General features: G+C 46.6%; 1 protein-coding gene across 1 annotated transcript in view; it reads left to right on the forward strand.

The window, feature by feature from the left end:
* The window catches only part of CASP7 (caspase 7), a 46,489-nt gene that overhangs the window by 17,845 nt on the left and 13,747 nt on the right, over positions 1 to 14,897 (forward strand). Inside the window, exon 3 of the mRNA XM_069754340.1 lies at positions 14,160 to 14,305. Within this exon, the coding sequence (XP_069610441.1) occupies positions 14,160 to 14,305 (146 nt within the window). The remainder of the gene's footprint in view (positions 1 to 14,159; positions 14,306 to 14,897) is intronic.

Consider the following 14,897-nt stretch of genomic DNA (forward strand, 5'->3'; position numbering starts at 1 on the left):
CACAGGACAGGATTAGATACACAACTCAGCAGACAGTATCACACAGGATAGGATTAGATACACGGCTCAGCAGACAGTATCACACAGGACAGGATTAGATACACGGCTCAGCAGACAGTATCACACAGGAGAGGATTAGATACACAGCTCAGCAGACAGTATCACACAGGAGAGGATTAGATACACAGCTCAGCAGTCAGTATCACACAGGACAGGATTAGATACACAGCTCAGCAGACAGTATCACACAGGAGAGGATTAGATACACAGCTCAGCAGTCAGTATCACACAGGATAGGATTAGATACACGGCTCAGCAGACAGTATCACACAGGACAGGATTAGATACACGGCTCAGCAGACAGTATCACACAGGAGAGGATTAGATACACGGCTCAGCAGACAGTATCACACAGGAGAGGATTAGATACATGGCTCAGCAGACAGTATCACACAGGATATGATTAGATACACGGCTCAGCAGACAGTATCACACAGGAGAGGATTAGATACACAGCTTAGCAGACAGTATCACACAGGATAGGATTAGATACACGGCTCAGCAGACAGTATCACACAGGACAGGATTAGATACACGGCTCAGCAGACAGTATCACACAGGAGAGGATTAGATACACGGCTCAGCAGACAGTATCACACAGGAGAGGATTAGATACATGGCTCAGCAGACAGTATCACACAGGATATGATTAGATACACGGCTCAGCAGACAGTATCACACCGGACAAGATTAGATACACGGCTCAGCAGACAGTATCACACAGGATAGGATTAGATACACGGCTCAGCAGTCAGTATCACACAGGACAGGATTAGATACACGGCTCAGCAGACAGTATCACACAGGATAGGATTAGATACACAGCTCAGCAGTCAGTATCACACAGGACAGGATTAGATACACGGCTCAGCAGACAGTATCACACAGGATAGGATTAGATACACGGCTCAGCAGACAGTATCACACAGGATGGGATTAGATACACGGCTCAGCAGACAGTATCACACAGGACGGGATTAGATACACAGCTCAGCAGACAGTATCACACAGGACAGGATTAGATACACAGCTCAGCAGACAGTATCACACAGGATAGGATTAGATACACGGCTCAGCAGACAGTATAACACAGGAGAGGATTAGATACACGGCTCAGCAGACAGTATCACACAGGATAGGATTAGATACACGGCTCAGCAGACAGTATCACACAGGATAGGATTAGATACACTCACTGCTTTAACTAACTCTTTTGTGTGATACTATCTGCTAAGCCGTGTATCAGTACTATACCAGTGGCGGTATTTTTTCGCTTCCTACACTTGGCCCCAGTATATAATGCGCTGATGATTCATGGTGGCGGTGTTATATTGGTTTTGGTGTTATACTGGTGACGGTGTTATATTGGTTTTGGTGTTATACTGGTTTCGGTGTTATACTGGTTTCAGTGTTATACTGGTTTTGGTGTTATACTGGTGACGGTGTTATATTGGTTTTGGTGTTATACTGGTGACGGTGTTATATTGGTTTTGGTGTTATACTGGTTTCGGTGTTATACTGGTTTCAGTGTTATACTGGTTTTGGTGCTATACTGGTGACGGTGTTATATTGGTGACTGTGTTGCACTGGTTTCGGTTTTACATTAGTTGCGGTGTTACACTGGTTTCGGTGCTATAATGGTGGCGGTGCTATACTGGTGACGGTGTTATACTCGTGGTGGTGTTATATTGGTGGCGGTGTTACACTGGTGGCGGTGTTATATTGGTTTCGGTGTTATACTGGTTTTAGTGTTATATTGGTTTCGGTGTTATATTGGTTTCGGTGTTATACTGGTTGCGGTGTTATACTCGTGGTGGTGTTACATTGGTTGCGGTGTTATACTGGTGGCGGTTCCTTACTGGTGGCGGATCCATACTGGTAGCGGTGCTATACTGGTGGTGGTGTTATACTGGTGGCGGTTCCTTACTGGTGGCGGTGTTATACTGGTTTCGGTGTTATACTGGTTTCGGTGTTATACTGGTTTTGTTGCTATACTGGTGGCGGTGCTATACTGGTGGTGGTGTTATACTGGTGGCGGTTCCTTACTGGTGGCGGTTCCTTACTGGTGGCGGTGTTATACTGGTTTCGGTGTTATACTGGTTTTGTTGCTATACTGGTGGCGGTGCTATACTGGTGGCGGTGTTATACTGATGGCAGTGTTATACTGGTTTCAGTATTTTCGCTTCCTCCACTTGGCCCCGGTATATAATGCGCTGATTATTCATGGTGGCGGTGTTATACTGGTGGCGGTTTTATACTGGTTTCGGTGTTATACTGGTTTTGTTGCTATACTGGTGGCGGTGCTATACTGGTGGCGGTGTTATACTGATGGCGGTGTTATACTGGTTTCAGTATTTTCGCTTCCTCCACTTGGCCCCGGTATATAATGCGCTGATTATTCATGGTGGCGGTGTTATACTGGTGGCGGTTTTATACTGGTTTCGGTGTTATACCAGTGGCGGTATTTTCGTCTAATCTGCATTGTGTGCTTTATGTGCCACCTGTCAGTGCTGAGGGTCCGGAGTTTTGCTCTGCTCAGCATTGAGGGGTCAGGTCTGAATAAACCCGGCGGGTTAGAGATGGGGGTGGGGCGGGGGCTCAATGGCCACATAGAAAGGTCGCGTAGGACCCTGCTGACTCAGGTGCAGCACCGAGCTGCACAGCTTTGTGCATAGCCGGCCGGAGCATGGTGGGCTTCCCTGGGAGCAGGCAGGACACACGGCTCAGGATCAGATGCAGAGTGGAGTGCCGCTTAATGAGGAGCCCAGGTAATGATGACCCCCATGGGTCAGAATGGTGGAGCAGCACCTCCAGCAGGATAACCTGCAGTAGTGGTCTTCTGCAGGACATTCTGCACATGACCCTGGGCTTTAGTTTTTGGACTGATGGCCTCACATTTGCCTCTACTTTACTTTGTTCTTGGAAGACTCATTGTCTGTGAGGTGCCCAAGTCCTGGGAGACAAAAACCACCCAAATCCTCCTCCTCCTCTGGGCCGGACATTTGGAATTATGGAATTGCCCCGAAATGTTCTGAGGTTTAGCCTCTCTTAGAAAGAGCAGGATTTCTCCTGGCCGCCCTTCCAAATAGGTTCTATTTGTTCAGCCTATTTTAATTGTACGGTCACAGTGAATCTAAACACTTAACCTTCTATCTGAGGCCTTTAGACTCTGAGCTGTAGCTCTTGTTGCAATTTCCATTGGCATTGCACGGTCTGGGACGAATTTCTTGAGATGTTCTCTGCTGGGATAATTGTGGACTTGTATGTTTTCCACATGTGACTGTAGCATGGACTCCAGTTTGTTTGGAATCAATCATTGCTGATTTCTTTCCTTCTGAGCATTGCGGTAACGCGTTCCTGAATGCTCCAAACCAGCAAATGTCCAGAACTTCCGCTCTTATAGAGCTGTTCACACTTGCTGATGGATACAATTAATTAAAGGCATTTGATTATTTCTTATGGAAGCAATGAGGGTGTACTTTTTTTTTCACACACTGTTTTGCTCTAGTTTTTGGTAACTGAATAATGACACAGCGAAATATCTTATGTGTTTGTCTACGATTGGATTTACCCACCAGTAATTGTTTTTTAGTTATATCCTGACCTCCAAAACCATAGAATGGAGCTCAAAGAGGGTGTTTGATGAAAATTGATACAAAACATTGTATCGATCGAGAAATGTATCAGTTCCTCTTTATTCTCCAGTCCTCTGCTTGCTGTCATTCTGTAGGAACCAACATTGGCACTGGGATAGCACAGGGGCAGAGGCCGACATGACATGGGTTTGGAGTAGGTGGAACGAGGGGTCAATGGGAAGGGTTAGTGGGGATAGGTGATTTAGAAAGGGGACTATGGGGAGGGGTTCTTTGAGGGGCTTTTCCATCCTGGGTCATACTGGTTAGTGGAGTGTATCGGGGTCCCTGAAGTTGGCTTTACATTGGTATGGGGGATACATCAGGACATGGATCCCTCTGCTATAGGTTGGTTCTCTGGTCTGGTGATGTGAATGTTCAGTTTGGGGTTAGCGGTTATTCCGTTAATTAACCCTTTGGGCTTTGGTGCTCATGAGCCCGTGGGACTGTGGGTTGCAGCTGGGAGTAAGTGAGTGGTCGGTCAATTTTTGGGTCACCAGATTTTGTAGCTTCAAGGATCCTAACACATTTTTGAAAAATGGCTTCAAATGTTTGTAATGTTATAATAAAAGGCCAATATTATCCAGCCTCTGGTGTCTGCCCTGTTTATAGGGGCTTAATGGTTATAAGACTCACCGGAGAGTCGTCAATGCCGACGTCATGTGATGGAGACAGGACACTGATGACTGTAACCGATTATTCACACCGGACGGATTTGCTGTAGATTTTTTTCCAGCAGTTGAAGCGGCTGCAATTCTGCAGAGGATTTTGTCGCCGTTTTCTTTTACAATCTGCGATGAAGATTTGCATCATGAATTGACACGCTGAGGGTTCACCTCCACACCACCGGTCGATCTCCACCGCAGATTTTTTTTCTGTAGGGTCTGTTTTAAATTTGGTAAAATCTCAGCTATTAGGCTATGTGCACACGTTGCAGATTATTTGCGGGTTTTTTAGCGTTTTTGCGCTATAAAAACGCTATAAAACCGCAAATAATCTGCATACATTAAGCATCCCATCATTTATAATGGAATCCGCAATTTCTGTGCACATGATGTGCGTTTTTCCGCATGAAAAACGCATTGCGGAAAAAAAATAAACCTGCTCATTAATTTTGCTTTTTTTTCGCGGATTTCCCACTGTCTAATGCATTGGGAAATGTCTGGGAAAAACCACACAAAAACCGCGCAAAAAAACGCATGCGGAAATCTGGCAGAAATGTCCGGATTTCAACAGGAATTTTCTGCATGAATTCCTGAACGTGTGCACATAGCCTTATGGTGATACAATGCAGATTTTCCACCGTGGAAACTAAGGATCCATGCACAATAATTGGGAACAAGGGGTCGTTTTCGCTAGAATCTGAGGATTATCGGCCTTGTACTGAAGCAGGACGGGTGCAGTATAATGGGGTCATGTACTGGGAGCTGCTGTGGTCCGTCTATGTTGCCACCTGACCGGCGACGCTCATCTCCACGCTGACAGCGTCCCTTTCGTCTGTGTTTGATATCCTCTATAATCGGATGGTAACTAAACCGTGAGACGCGCCGTCCTGTAAATCACGCACCGAGGGTGATGTTCAAGATACAGCAGAGTCACAGACAAAAAAAGAACGAATTTCCACACAGTCCACTGTCCGTAACTATTTTACTTAGGAACGAAGATATTCCTACTCGGTTTTGCTAAACGCATAAAAAAAACGCATCAAACAAACATTTTGTCAGAAGGCTACATCCTCTGTGCTGGACGGCGTATATCCACTGTGCTGGACGGCGTATATCCACCGTGCTGGACGGCGTATATCCACCGTGCTGGACGGCATATATCCACTGTGCTGAACGGCATATATCCACTGTGCTGGACGGCGTATATCCACCGTGCTGAACGGCATATATCCACCGTGCTGGACGGCGTATATCCACTGTGCTGGACGGCATATATCCACCGTGCTGGACGGCATATATCCACTGTGCTGGACGGCGTATATCCACTGTGCTGGACGGCATATATCCACTGTGCTGGACGGCATATATCCACCGTGCTGGACGGCATATATCCACTGTGCTGAACGGCGTATATCCACTGTGGTGGACGGCATATATCCACTGTGCTGGACGGCGTATATCCACTGTGCTGGACGGCGTATATCCCCTGTGCTGGACGGCATATATCCGCTGTGCTGGACGGCGTATATCCACCGTGCTGGATGGCGTATATCCACCGTGCTGGACAGCATATATCCACCGTGCTGGATGGCATATATCCACCGTGCTGGACGGCATATATCCTGTTGTGAATTCTGTGGCCAAGCTCCCTCCTGTGGTCGAGAGTGGTACTGCGGCTTCTGAGTTTCCTTCCTCAGGTGATGAGGTTAAGTCGTTGGGTGCTGCTCTATTTAACTCCACCTGGTGCTTTGATCCTGGCCTCCAGTCAATGTTCTAGTATTGGTTTTGCTTCCTCCTGGATCGTTCCTGTGGCCTCTCTATCCTGCATAAGCTAAGTTCTGCTTGTGTTAATTTTTGTTTGCTATATTTTCTGTCCAGCTTGCTTTATTGGTTTTTTCTTGCTTGCTGGAAGCTCTGAGACGCAGAGGGAGCACCTCCGTACCGTTAGTTGGTGCGGAGGGTCTTTTTGCCCCTCTGCGTGGTTGTTTGTAGGTTTTTGTGTTGACCGCATACCTATCTTTCCTATCCTCGGTCTATTCAGTAAGTCGGGCCTCACTTTGCTAAATCTATTTCATCTCTGTGTTTGTATTTTCATCTTACTCACAGTCATTATATGTGGGGGGCTGCCTTTTCCTTTGGGGAATTTCTCTGAGGCAAGGTAGGCTTATTTTTCTGTCTTCAGGGCTAGTTAGTTTCTCAGGCTGTGCCGAGTTGCATAGGGAGCGTTAGGCGCAATCCACGGCTACCTCTAGTGTGGTGTGTTAGGAGCTCGTCCTTAATTTTTAGTCATTGTCAGGTCACTTGTGTGCTCTGTACTTCTATGTCCATTGTGGTTCTGAATTACCTGTTCATAACAGTACTGGAGGCCCAAAGTACTAATGCTTCTCAATAGAGGGAAAAGAGAAGTTCTGAGACCATTTTTTTTTTTTGCACTGTGTTCTGTCTCTCTTTTCCCCTTTACATCAGGGTGGTTCAGAACACAGGTGTGGACATGGACATTCAAGGTCTGTTCTCTTTGATGGATAATCTCGCTATAAATGTACAGAATATTCAAGATTTAGTGGTTCAGAATCCTATGTTAGAACCTAAGATTCCTATTCCTGAGTTATTTTCTGGCGATAGAGCAAAGTTTTTGAATTTTAAAAATAATTGTAAACTATTTCTGGCTCTGAAACCCCACTCCTCTGGTGACCCAGTTCAACAAGTTAAGATCATTATTTCTTTATTACGTGGCGACCCTCAAGACTGGGCATTTTCCCTTGCGCCAGGAGATCCTGCATTATGTAATATTGATGCGTTTTTTCTGGCGCTCGGATTGCTGTACGACGAACCCAATTCAGTGGATCAGGCAGAGAAAAATTTGCTGGCTCTGTGTCAGGGTCAGGATGAGATAGAGATTTATTGTCAGAAGTTTAGAAAGTGGTCCGTGCTCACTCAATGGAATGAATGCGCACTGGCAGCTATTTTCAGAAACCGTCTCTCTGAAGCCCTTAAGGATGTCATGGTGGGATTTCCCACGCCTGCTGGTCTGAATGAGTCTATGTCTTTGGCCATTCAGATCGGTCGACGCTTGCGCGAGTGTAAATCTGCACCATTTGGCGGTATTATCTGAGCATGAACCTGAGCCTATGCAGTGCGATAGGACTTTGACCAGAGTTGAACGGCAAGAACACAGACGTCTGAATGGGCTGTGTTTCTACTGTGGTGATTCCACTCATGCTATCTCCGATTGTCCTAAGCGCACTAAGCGGTTCGCTAGGTCTGCCACCATTGGTACGGTACAGTCGAAATTTCTTCTGTCCGTTACCTTGATCTGCGCTTTGTCATCGTATTCTGTCATGGCATTTGTGGATTCAGGCGCTGCCCTGAATTTGATGGACTTGGAGTTTGCTAGGCGCTGTGGGTTTTTCTTGGAGCCCTTGCAGTGTCCTATTCCATTGAGAGGAATTGATGCTACGCCTTTGGCCAAGAATAAGCCTCAGTATTGAACCCAGCTGACCATGTGCATGGCTCCTGCGCACCAGAAGGAAATTCGCTTTCTGGTGTTGCATAATCTGCATGATGTGGTCGTGTTGGGGTTGCCATGGCTACAAGTCCATAATCCAGTATTAGATTGGAAATCAATGTCTGTGTCCAGCTGGGGTTGTCAGGGGGTACATGGTGATGTTCCATTTCTGTCTATCTCATCATCCGCCCCTTCTGAGGTCCCAGAGTTCTTGTCTGATTATCAGGATGTATTCGATGAGCCCAAGTCCGATACCCTACCTCCGCATAGGGATTGTGATTGTGCTATCGATTTGATTCCTGGTAGTAAGTTTCCTAAGGGTCGACTGTTTAATTTATCTGTACCTGAGCACGCCGCTATGCGGAGTTACGTGAAGGAGTCTTTGAAGAAGGGTCATATTCGCCCGTCCTCGTCGCCATTGGGAGCGGGTTTCTTTTTTGTGGCCAAGAAGGATGGTTCGCTGAGACCTTGTATTGATTACCGCCTTCTAAATAAAATCACGGTCAAATTTCAGTACCCCTTGCCGCTGCTGTCTGATTTGTTTGCTCGGATTAAGGGGGCTAGTTGGTTCACCAAGATAGATCTTCGTGGTGCGTATAATCTTGTGCGTATTAAACGGGGCGATGAATGGAAAACAGCATTTAATACGCCCGAGGGCCATTTTGAGTACCTGGTTATGCCATTCGGACTTTCTAATGCTCCATCTGTTTCAGTCCTTTATGCATGACATCTTCCGAGAGTACCTGGATAAATTCCTGATTGTATACTTGGATGATATTTTGGTCTTCTCGGATGATTGGGAGTCTCATGTGAAGCAGGTCAGAATGGTGTTCCAGGTCCTGCGTGCAAATTCTTTGTTTGTGAAGGGGTCAAAGTGTCTCTTTGGTGTTCAGAAGATTTCATTTTTGGGGTTCATTTTTTCCCCTTCTACTATCGAGATGGACCCTGTTAAAGTTCAGGCCATTTATGATTGGACTCAGCCAACATCTCTGAAGAGTCTGCAGAAGTTCCTGGGCTATGCTAATTTTTATCGTCGCTTCATCGCTAATTTTTCTAGCATTGCTAAACCGTTGACTGATTTAACTAAGAAAGGTGCTGATGTGGTCAATTGGTCTTCTGCTGCTGTGGAGGCTTTTCAGGAGTTGAAGCGTCGTTTTTCTTCTGCCCCTGTGTTGTGCCAACCAGATGTTTCGCTTCTGTTCCAGGTCGAGGTTGATGCTTCCGAAATTGGAGCAGGGGCTGTTTTGTCGCAGAGAAGTTCTGATTGCTCGGTGATGAAACCATGCGCCTTCTTTTCCAGGAAATTTTCGCCTGCTGAGCGAAATTATGATGTTGGCAATCGAGAGTTGCTAGCCATGAAGTGGGCATTCGAGGAGTGGCGTCATTGGCTTGAAGGAGCTAAGCATCGCGTGGTGGTCTTGACTGATCACAAAAACTTGACTTATCTCGAGTCTGCCAAACGGTTGAATCCTAGACAGGCTCGTTGGTCGCTGTTTTTCTCCCGTTTTGACTTTGTGGTTTCGTACCTTCTGGGCTCTAAAAATGTGAAGGCGGATGCCCTGTCTAGGAGTTTTGTGCCCGATTCTCCGGGTTTGCCTGAGCCGGCGGGTATTCTCAAAGAGGGGGTAATTTTGTCTGCCATCTCCCCTGATTTGCGGCGGGTGCTGCAAAAATTTCAGGCTAATAAACCTGACCGTTGCCCAGCGGAGAAACTGTTTGTCCCTGATAGGTGGACCAATAAAGTTATCTCTGAGGTTCATTGTTCGGTGTTGGCTGGTCATCCTGGAATCTTTGGTACCAGAGATTTGGTGGCTAGATCCTTTTGGTGGCCGTCTCTGTCGCGGGATGTGCGTTCTTTTGTGCAGTCCTGTGGGATTTGTGCTCGAGCTAAGCCCTGCTGTTCTCGTGCCAGTGGGTTGCTTTTGCCCTTGCCGGTCCCGAAGAGGCCTTGGACACATATCTCTATGGATTTTATTTCGCATCTCCCCGTCTCTCAAAGAATGTCGGTCATTTGGGTGGTTTGTGATCGCTTCTCTAAGATGGTCCATTTGGTACCCTTGTCTAAATTGCCTTCCTCCTCTGATTTGGTGCCATTGTTTTTCCAGCATGTGGTTCGTTTACATGGCATTCCAGAGAACATCGTTTCTGACAGAGGTTCCCAGTTTGTTTCGAGGTTTTGGCGAGCCTTTTGTGCTAGGATGGGCATTGATTTGTCTTTTTCCTCGGCTTTCCATCCTCAGACAAATGGCCAGACTGAACGAACCAATCAGACCTTGGAAACATATCTGAGATGTTTTGTTTCTGCTGATCAGGATGATTGGGTGTCCTTTTTGCCTTTGGCTGAGTTCGCCCTTAATAATCGGGCCAGCTCGGCTACTTTGGTTTCGCCGTTTTTCTGCAATTCTGGGTTCCATCCTCGTTTCTCTTCAGGGCAGGTTGAGTCTTCGGACTGTCCTGGTGTGGATACTGTGGTGGATAGGTTGCAGCAGATTTGGACTCATGTACTGGACAATCTGACTTTGTCCCAGGAGAAGGCTCAATGTTTTGCTAACCGCAGGCGCCGTGTGGGTCCCCGACTTCGTGTTGGGGATTTGGTTTGGTTGTCATCTCGTTATATTCCTATGAAGGTTTCCTCTCCTAAATTTAAGCCTCGTTTCATTGGTCCATATAGGATTTCTGAGGTTCTTAATCCTGTGTCTTTTCGTTTGACTCTTCCAGCTTCTTTTTCCATCCATAGCGTGTTCCATAGGTCATTGTTGCGGAGATACGTGGCACCTGTGGTTCCATCTATTGATCCTCCTGCTCCGGTTTTGGTTGAAGGGGAATTGGAGTATATAGTGGAGAAGATTTTGGATTCTCGTGTTTCGAGATGGAAACTCCAGTATCTGGTTAAGTGGAAGGGTTATGGTCAGGAGGATAATTCCTGGGTCTTTGCCTCTGATGTCCATGCTACCGATCTGGTTCGTGCCTTTCATGTGGCTCATCCTGGTCGGCCTGGGGGCTCTGGTGAGGGTTCGGTGACCCCTCCTCAAGGGGGTGGTACTGTTGTGAATTCTGTGGCCAAGCTCCCTCCTGTGGTCGAGAGTGGTACTGCGGCTTCTGAGTTTCCTTCCTCAGGTGATGAGGTTAAGTCGTTAGGTGCTGCTCTATTTAACTCCACCTGGTGCTTTGATCCTGGCCTCCAGTCAATGTTCTAGTATTGGTCTTGCTTCCTTCTGGATCGTTCCTGTGGCCTCTCTATCCTGCATAAGCTAAGTTTTGCTAGTGTTATTTTTTGTTTGCTATTTTTTCTGTCCAGCTTGCTTTATTGGTTTTTCTTGCTTGCTGGAAGCTCTGAGACGCAGAGGGAGCACCTCCGTACCGTTAGTCGGTGCGGAGGGTCTTTTTGCCCCTCTGCGTGGTTGTTTGTAGGTTTTTGTGTTGACCGCATACCTATCTTTCCTATCCTCGGTCTATTCAGTAAGTCGGGCCTCACTTTGCTAAATCTATTTCATCTCTGTGTTTGTATTTTCATCTTACTCACAGTCATTATATGTAGGGGGCTGCCTTTTCCTTTGGGGAATTTCTCTGAGGCAAGGTAGGCTTATTTTTCTGTCTTCAGGGCTAGTTAGTTTCTCAGGCTGTGCCGAGTTGCATAGGGAGCGTTAGGCGCAATCCACGGCTACCTCTAGTGTGGTGTGTTAGGATTAGGGATTGCGGTCAGCAGAGTTCCCACGTCTCAGAGCTCGTCCTTAATTTTTAGTCATTGTCAGGTCATTTGTGTGCTCTGTACTTCTATGTCCATTGTGGTTCTGAATTACCTGTTCATAACAATATCCACCGTGCTGGACGGCGTATATCCGCTGTGCTGGACGGCATATATCCACCGTGCTGGATGGCGTATATCCGCTGTGCTGGACGGCGTATATCCACTGTGCTGGACGGCATATATCCACCGTGCTGGACGGCACCCAAGAGAACTGCTTCTGCTATTTACTCAATGGGAATTTTCCTGTTGGCGCGCTCTTCTGAGCCGGCTGCCATTACCTTACAGCAAGGTCAAAGCACGGGCTCGCCTGCGGTTCAACACAATGGTTCACAATCTTAAGAATATATATATATACAGGGGCTGGATCAAATATTGGAAAATCAACAAAAGTTAGTTTAATCTGGTGTAGGTCCACCTTTTGCAGCGTTTACAGCCTCCATTCTCCGGGGTATGGATTCATACAAGGTGTGAATTGTTTCCAAAGGAATTTTAGCCCATTCTGCAGTTAAAACTCCCTCCAGTTGTTTGAGCGACAATGGCGGCGGAAATCGGCGTCTAACTCGAATCTCTAAAATCGGCCATAAATGCTCAATAATGTTGAGGTCTGGGGACAGTGGGGGCCAGATGAGATGCTCAACTTCATTAGAATGTTCCTCGTACCATGCTTTAACGATTCTAGCTGTATGAACTGGTGCATTATCATCCTGAAAGATGGCGTTCCCCTCCGGGAACAGTGCTTGAACCATTGGATGCACTTGGTCGCCCAAAATGTCTAAATAAACTCGGCTGTTAATTCTTCCATGAAGGGATATCATTGGCCCAGCGGATCTCCACGAAAAAGCTTCCCATATCATCACAGAGCCTCCACCATCTTTTACGGTTCGGAGAAGGCAGTCTGGATGGAATGCTTCTTTCGGCGGTCTCCAAACGTACACTCGGCCGGAGGTCGGAAATGGGGTAAACGATGATTCGTCTGAGAATATCACGTTTCCACTGCTCGAGGGACCAATTCTGGAGGTTTCTACACCACTCTAAACGCTTGGAAACATTTGTCATTGAGAGCAGCGGTCAGAGAAGGTGCCATGGACAAATCTGCGCCATCTTATAATGTCCCACAGAGAGACTCCTCTTCCAGCAAAACACAGAGGAAGACACAAGTCCTTCCTGGAGGTCGTCCTTCCTGGAGGTCCCTGCGGGCCGTGTCAGCACCTATATGTAGCACAGAATCCTTAGTTACTGAACAGCACGAAAACGTAGTGACAAATTTGGGGTTTCTGGGCGTTGATTCCAGTAGGAAAATGTGTTCCGTAGAGTGAATATAACTAACAGCTTTGTTCCGGCCGGGTGTCTCTTGACACCAAAATATAATGTGATGCGTGTATGTTTACCTATTGCGGTGTCGCAGTGGGCTTTTAGTGTTTCTTACCGCTAGGTCTGCTCTGAACGACACACTCAGGACACGCTGACGGATGCAGAGGTCTTCCAGCCAGTGAGCAATAACGTGGAGGCTTGTCCTATAACACTTCCACAGAATGCGGCACCTTTCACTTCACAGGTCCCTTCTGTTCTTTAAGAGCTTTTACAGCAGGAATGACCTCACATCCGGACAGGTTTGGGTACCGGTTCAGCTCAACTTCAAGGTGTCACTGCTCTTAACTCAGAAGGGTGCTGTCACAAGGGGATGTCACTGTATCCCTCTCCAGCACAGCCTTATACACTCCTCATTCCTGCAGACTCTGCCCAAGATGGCCACGCTCCCACTTCCTGTCTTTCACTTATAAAACCCTTCCTTTTACATCTTACAGACATATCACAGTCTCTTAACCATGATCAAACATCACCAACATCTTGTGGCCAGATAACAACATTAGCTATAAAGATACAAAACTATTGAAAAGTGCAAAGATTATTCAGGTGTGAGTATAAATACATTTAGAATCAATTATACCGCCCTGGTGAGCCGACACTCATCTCACAGTCCTGGAGAGATATCTGCTTTCTATTGTGAAGATTACGTGAAAGTCTTGAAAAACCTGATTCTACAGATTTATTTTCCTACAATAGCAAAACTGGCGAACAAAGTTCTTTCCACCTGCAAACTAGATTATATACAGATAGTGTCCCAGCTGTCACCCGCAGTCCCATGTAACACAGCGATAACTCTCCTACTACAGATAATGGGGTAGATGTCACCTGCAGTCCTATGTAACACCTGTGGAGGATGCACTGTTACCGGGGATCGCTGGATGACGCGCTATTATGGGGGATCTGAGGATTATACACTGTTATGGGGGATCGATGGATGGCATGCTATTATGGGGGATCAGTGGATGATGCACTGTTATCAGGGATCTATGGATGACGTACTGTTATGGGGGATCTGTGGATGATGTACTGTTATGGGGGATCTATGGACGACACACTTATGGGACATTATTTAGCAGTGATGTGGGTTGTGGTCTCTGTAGACATTGTGTCCTGTATCAGTTCTATTTGCCTCTGATTTATACAATGTTTTATATCAGAATCTGATTTGTATCTTCTGATAGAAAGAAGAAAAATGACCAAGAGACATCAGAGAAGACGTCGGCACAGATCATGCGGATCCTCACCCCAGATTTTCAGTACAGAATGAACTATGGGAAAGTCGGCAAATGTGTCATCATTAACAACAAGAACTTCCAGGAGAAAACAGGTGATAAAAGTCTACAGTCTGTGTCTCTGGGGATGGATAGGAGGCATTCTCAGTGAGGTCACCTCTGATCTCTGGTGATGGATAGGAGGCATTCTCAGTGATGTCACCTCTGATCTCTGGTGATGGATAGGAGGCATTCTCAGTGATTTCACCTCTGATCTCTGGTGATGGATAGGAGACATTCTCAGTGATGTCACCGCTGATCTCTGGTGATGGATAGGAGACATTCTCAGTGATGTCACCGCTGATCTCTGGTGATGGATAGGAGGCATTCTCAGTGATGTCACCGCTGATCTCTGGTGATGGATAGGAGGCATTCTCAGTGATGTCACCGCTGATCTCTGGTGATGGATAGGAGGCATTCTCAGTGAGGTCACCGCTGTTCTCTGGTGATGGATAGGAGACATTCTCAGTGATGTCACTTCTGATCTCTGGTGATGGATAGGAGACATTCTCAGTGATGTCACCGCTGATCTCTGGTGATGGATAGGAGGCATTCTCAGTGATGTCACTTCTGATCTCTGGTGATGGATAGGAGACATTCTCAGTGATGTCACCGCTGATCTCTGGTGATGGATAGGAGGCATTCTCA

The sequence above is a fragment of the Ranitomeya imitator genome, chromosome 2, assembly GCF_032444005.1.
Source record: "Ranitomeya imitator isolate aRanImi1 chromosome 2, aRanImi1.pri, whole genome shotgun sequence".
Taxonomy (NCBI): Eukaryota; Metazoa; Chordata; class Amphibia; order Anura; family Dendrobatidae; genus Ranitomeya; species Ranitomeya imitator.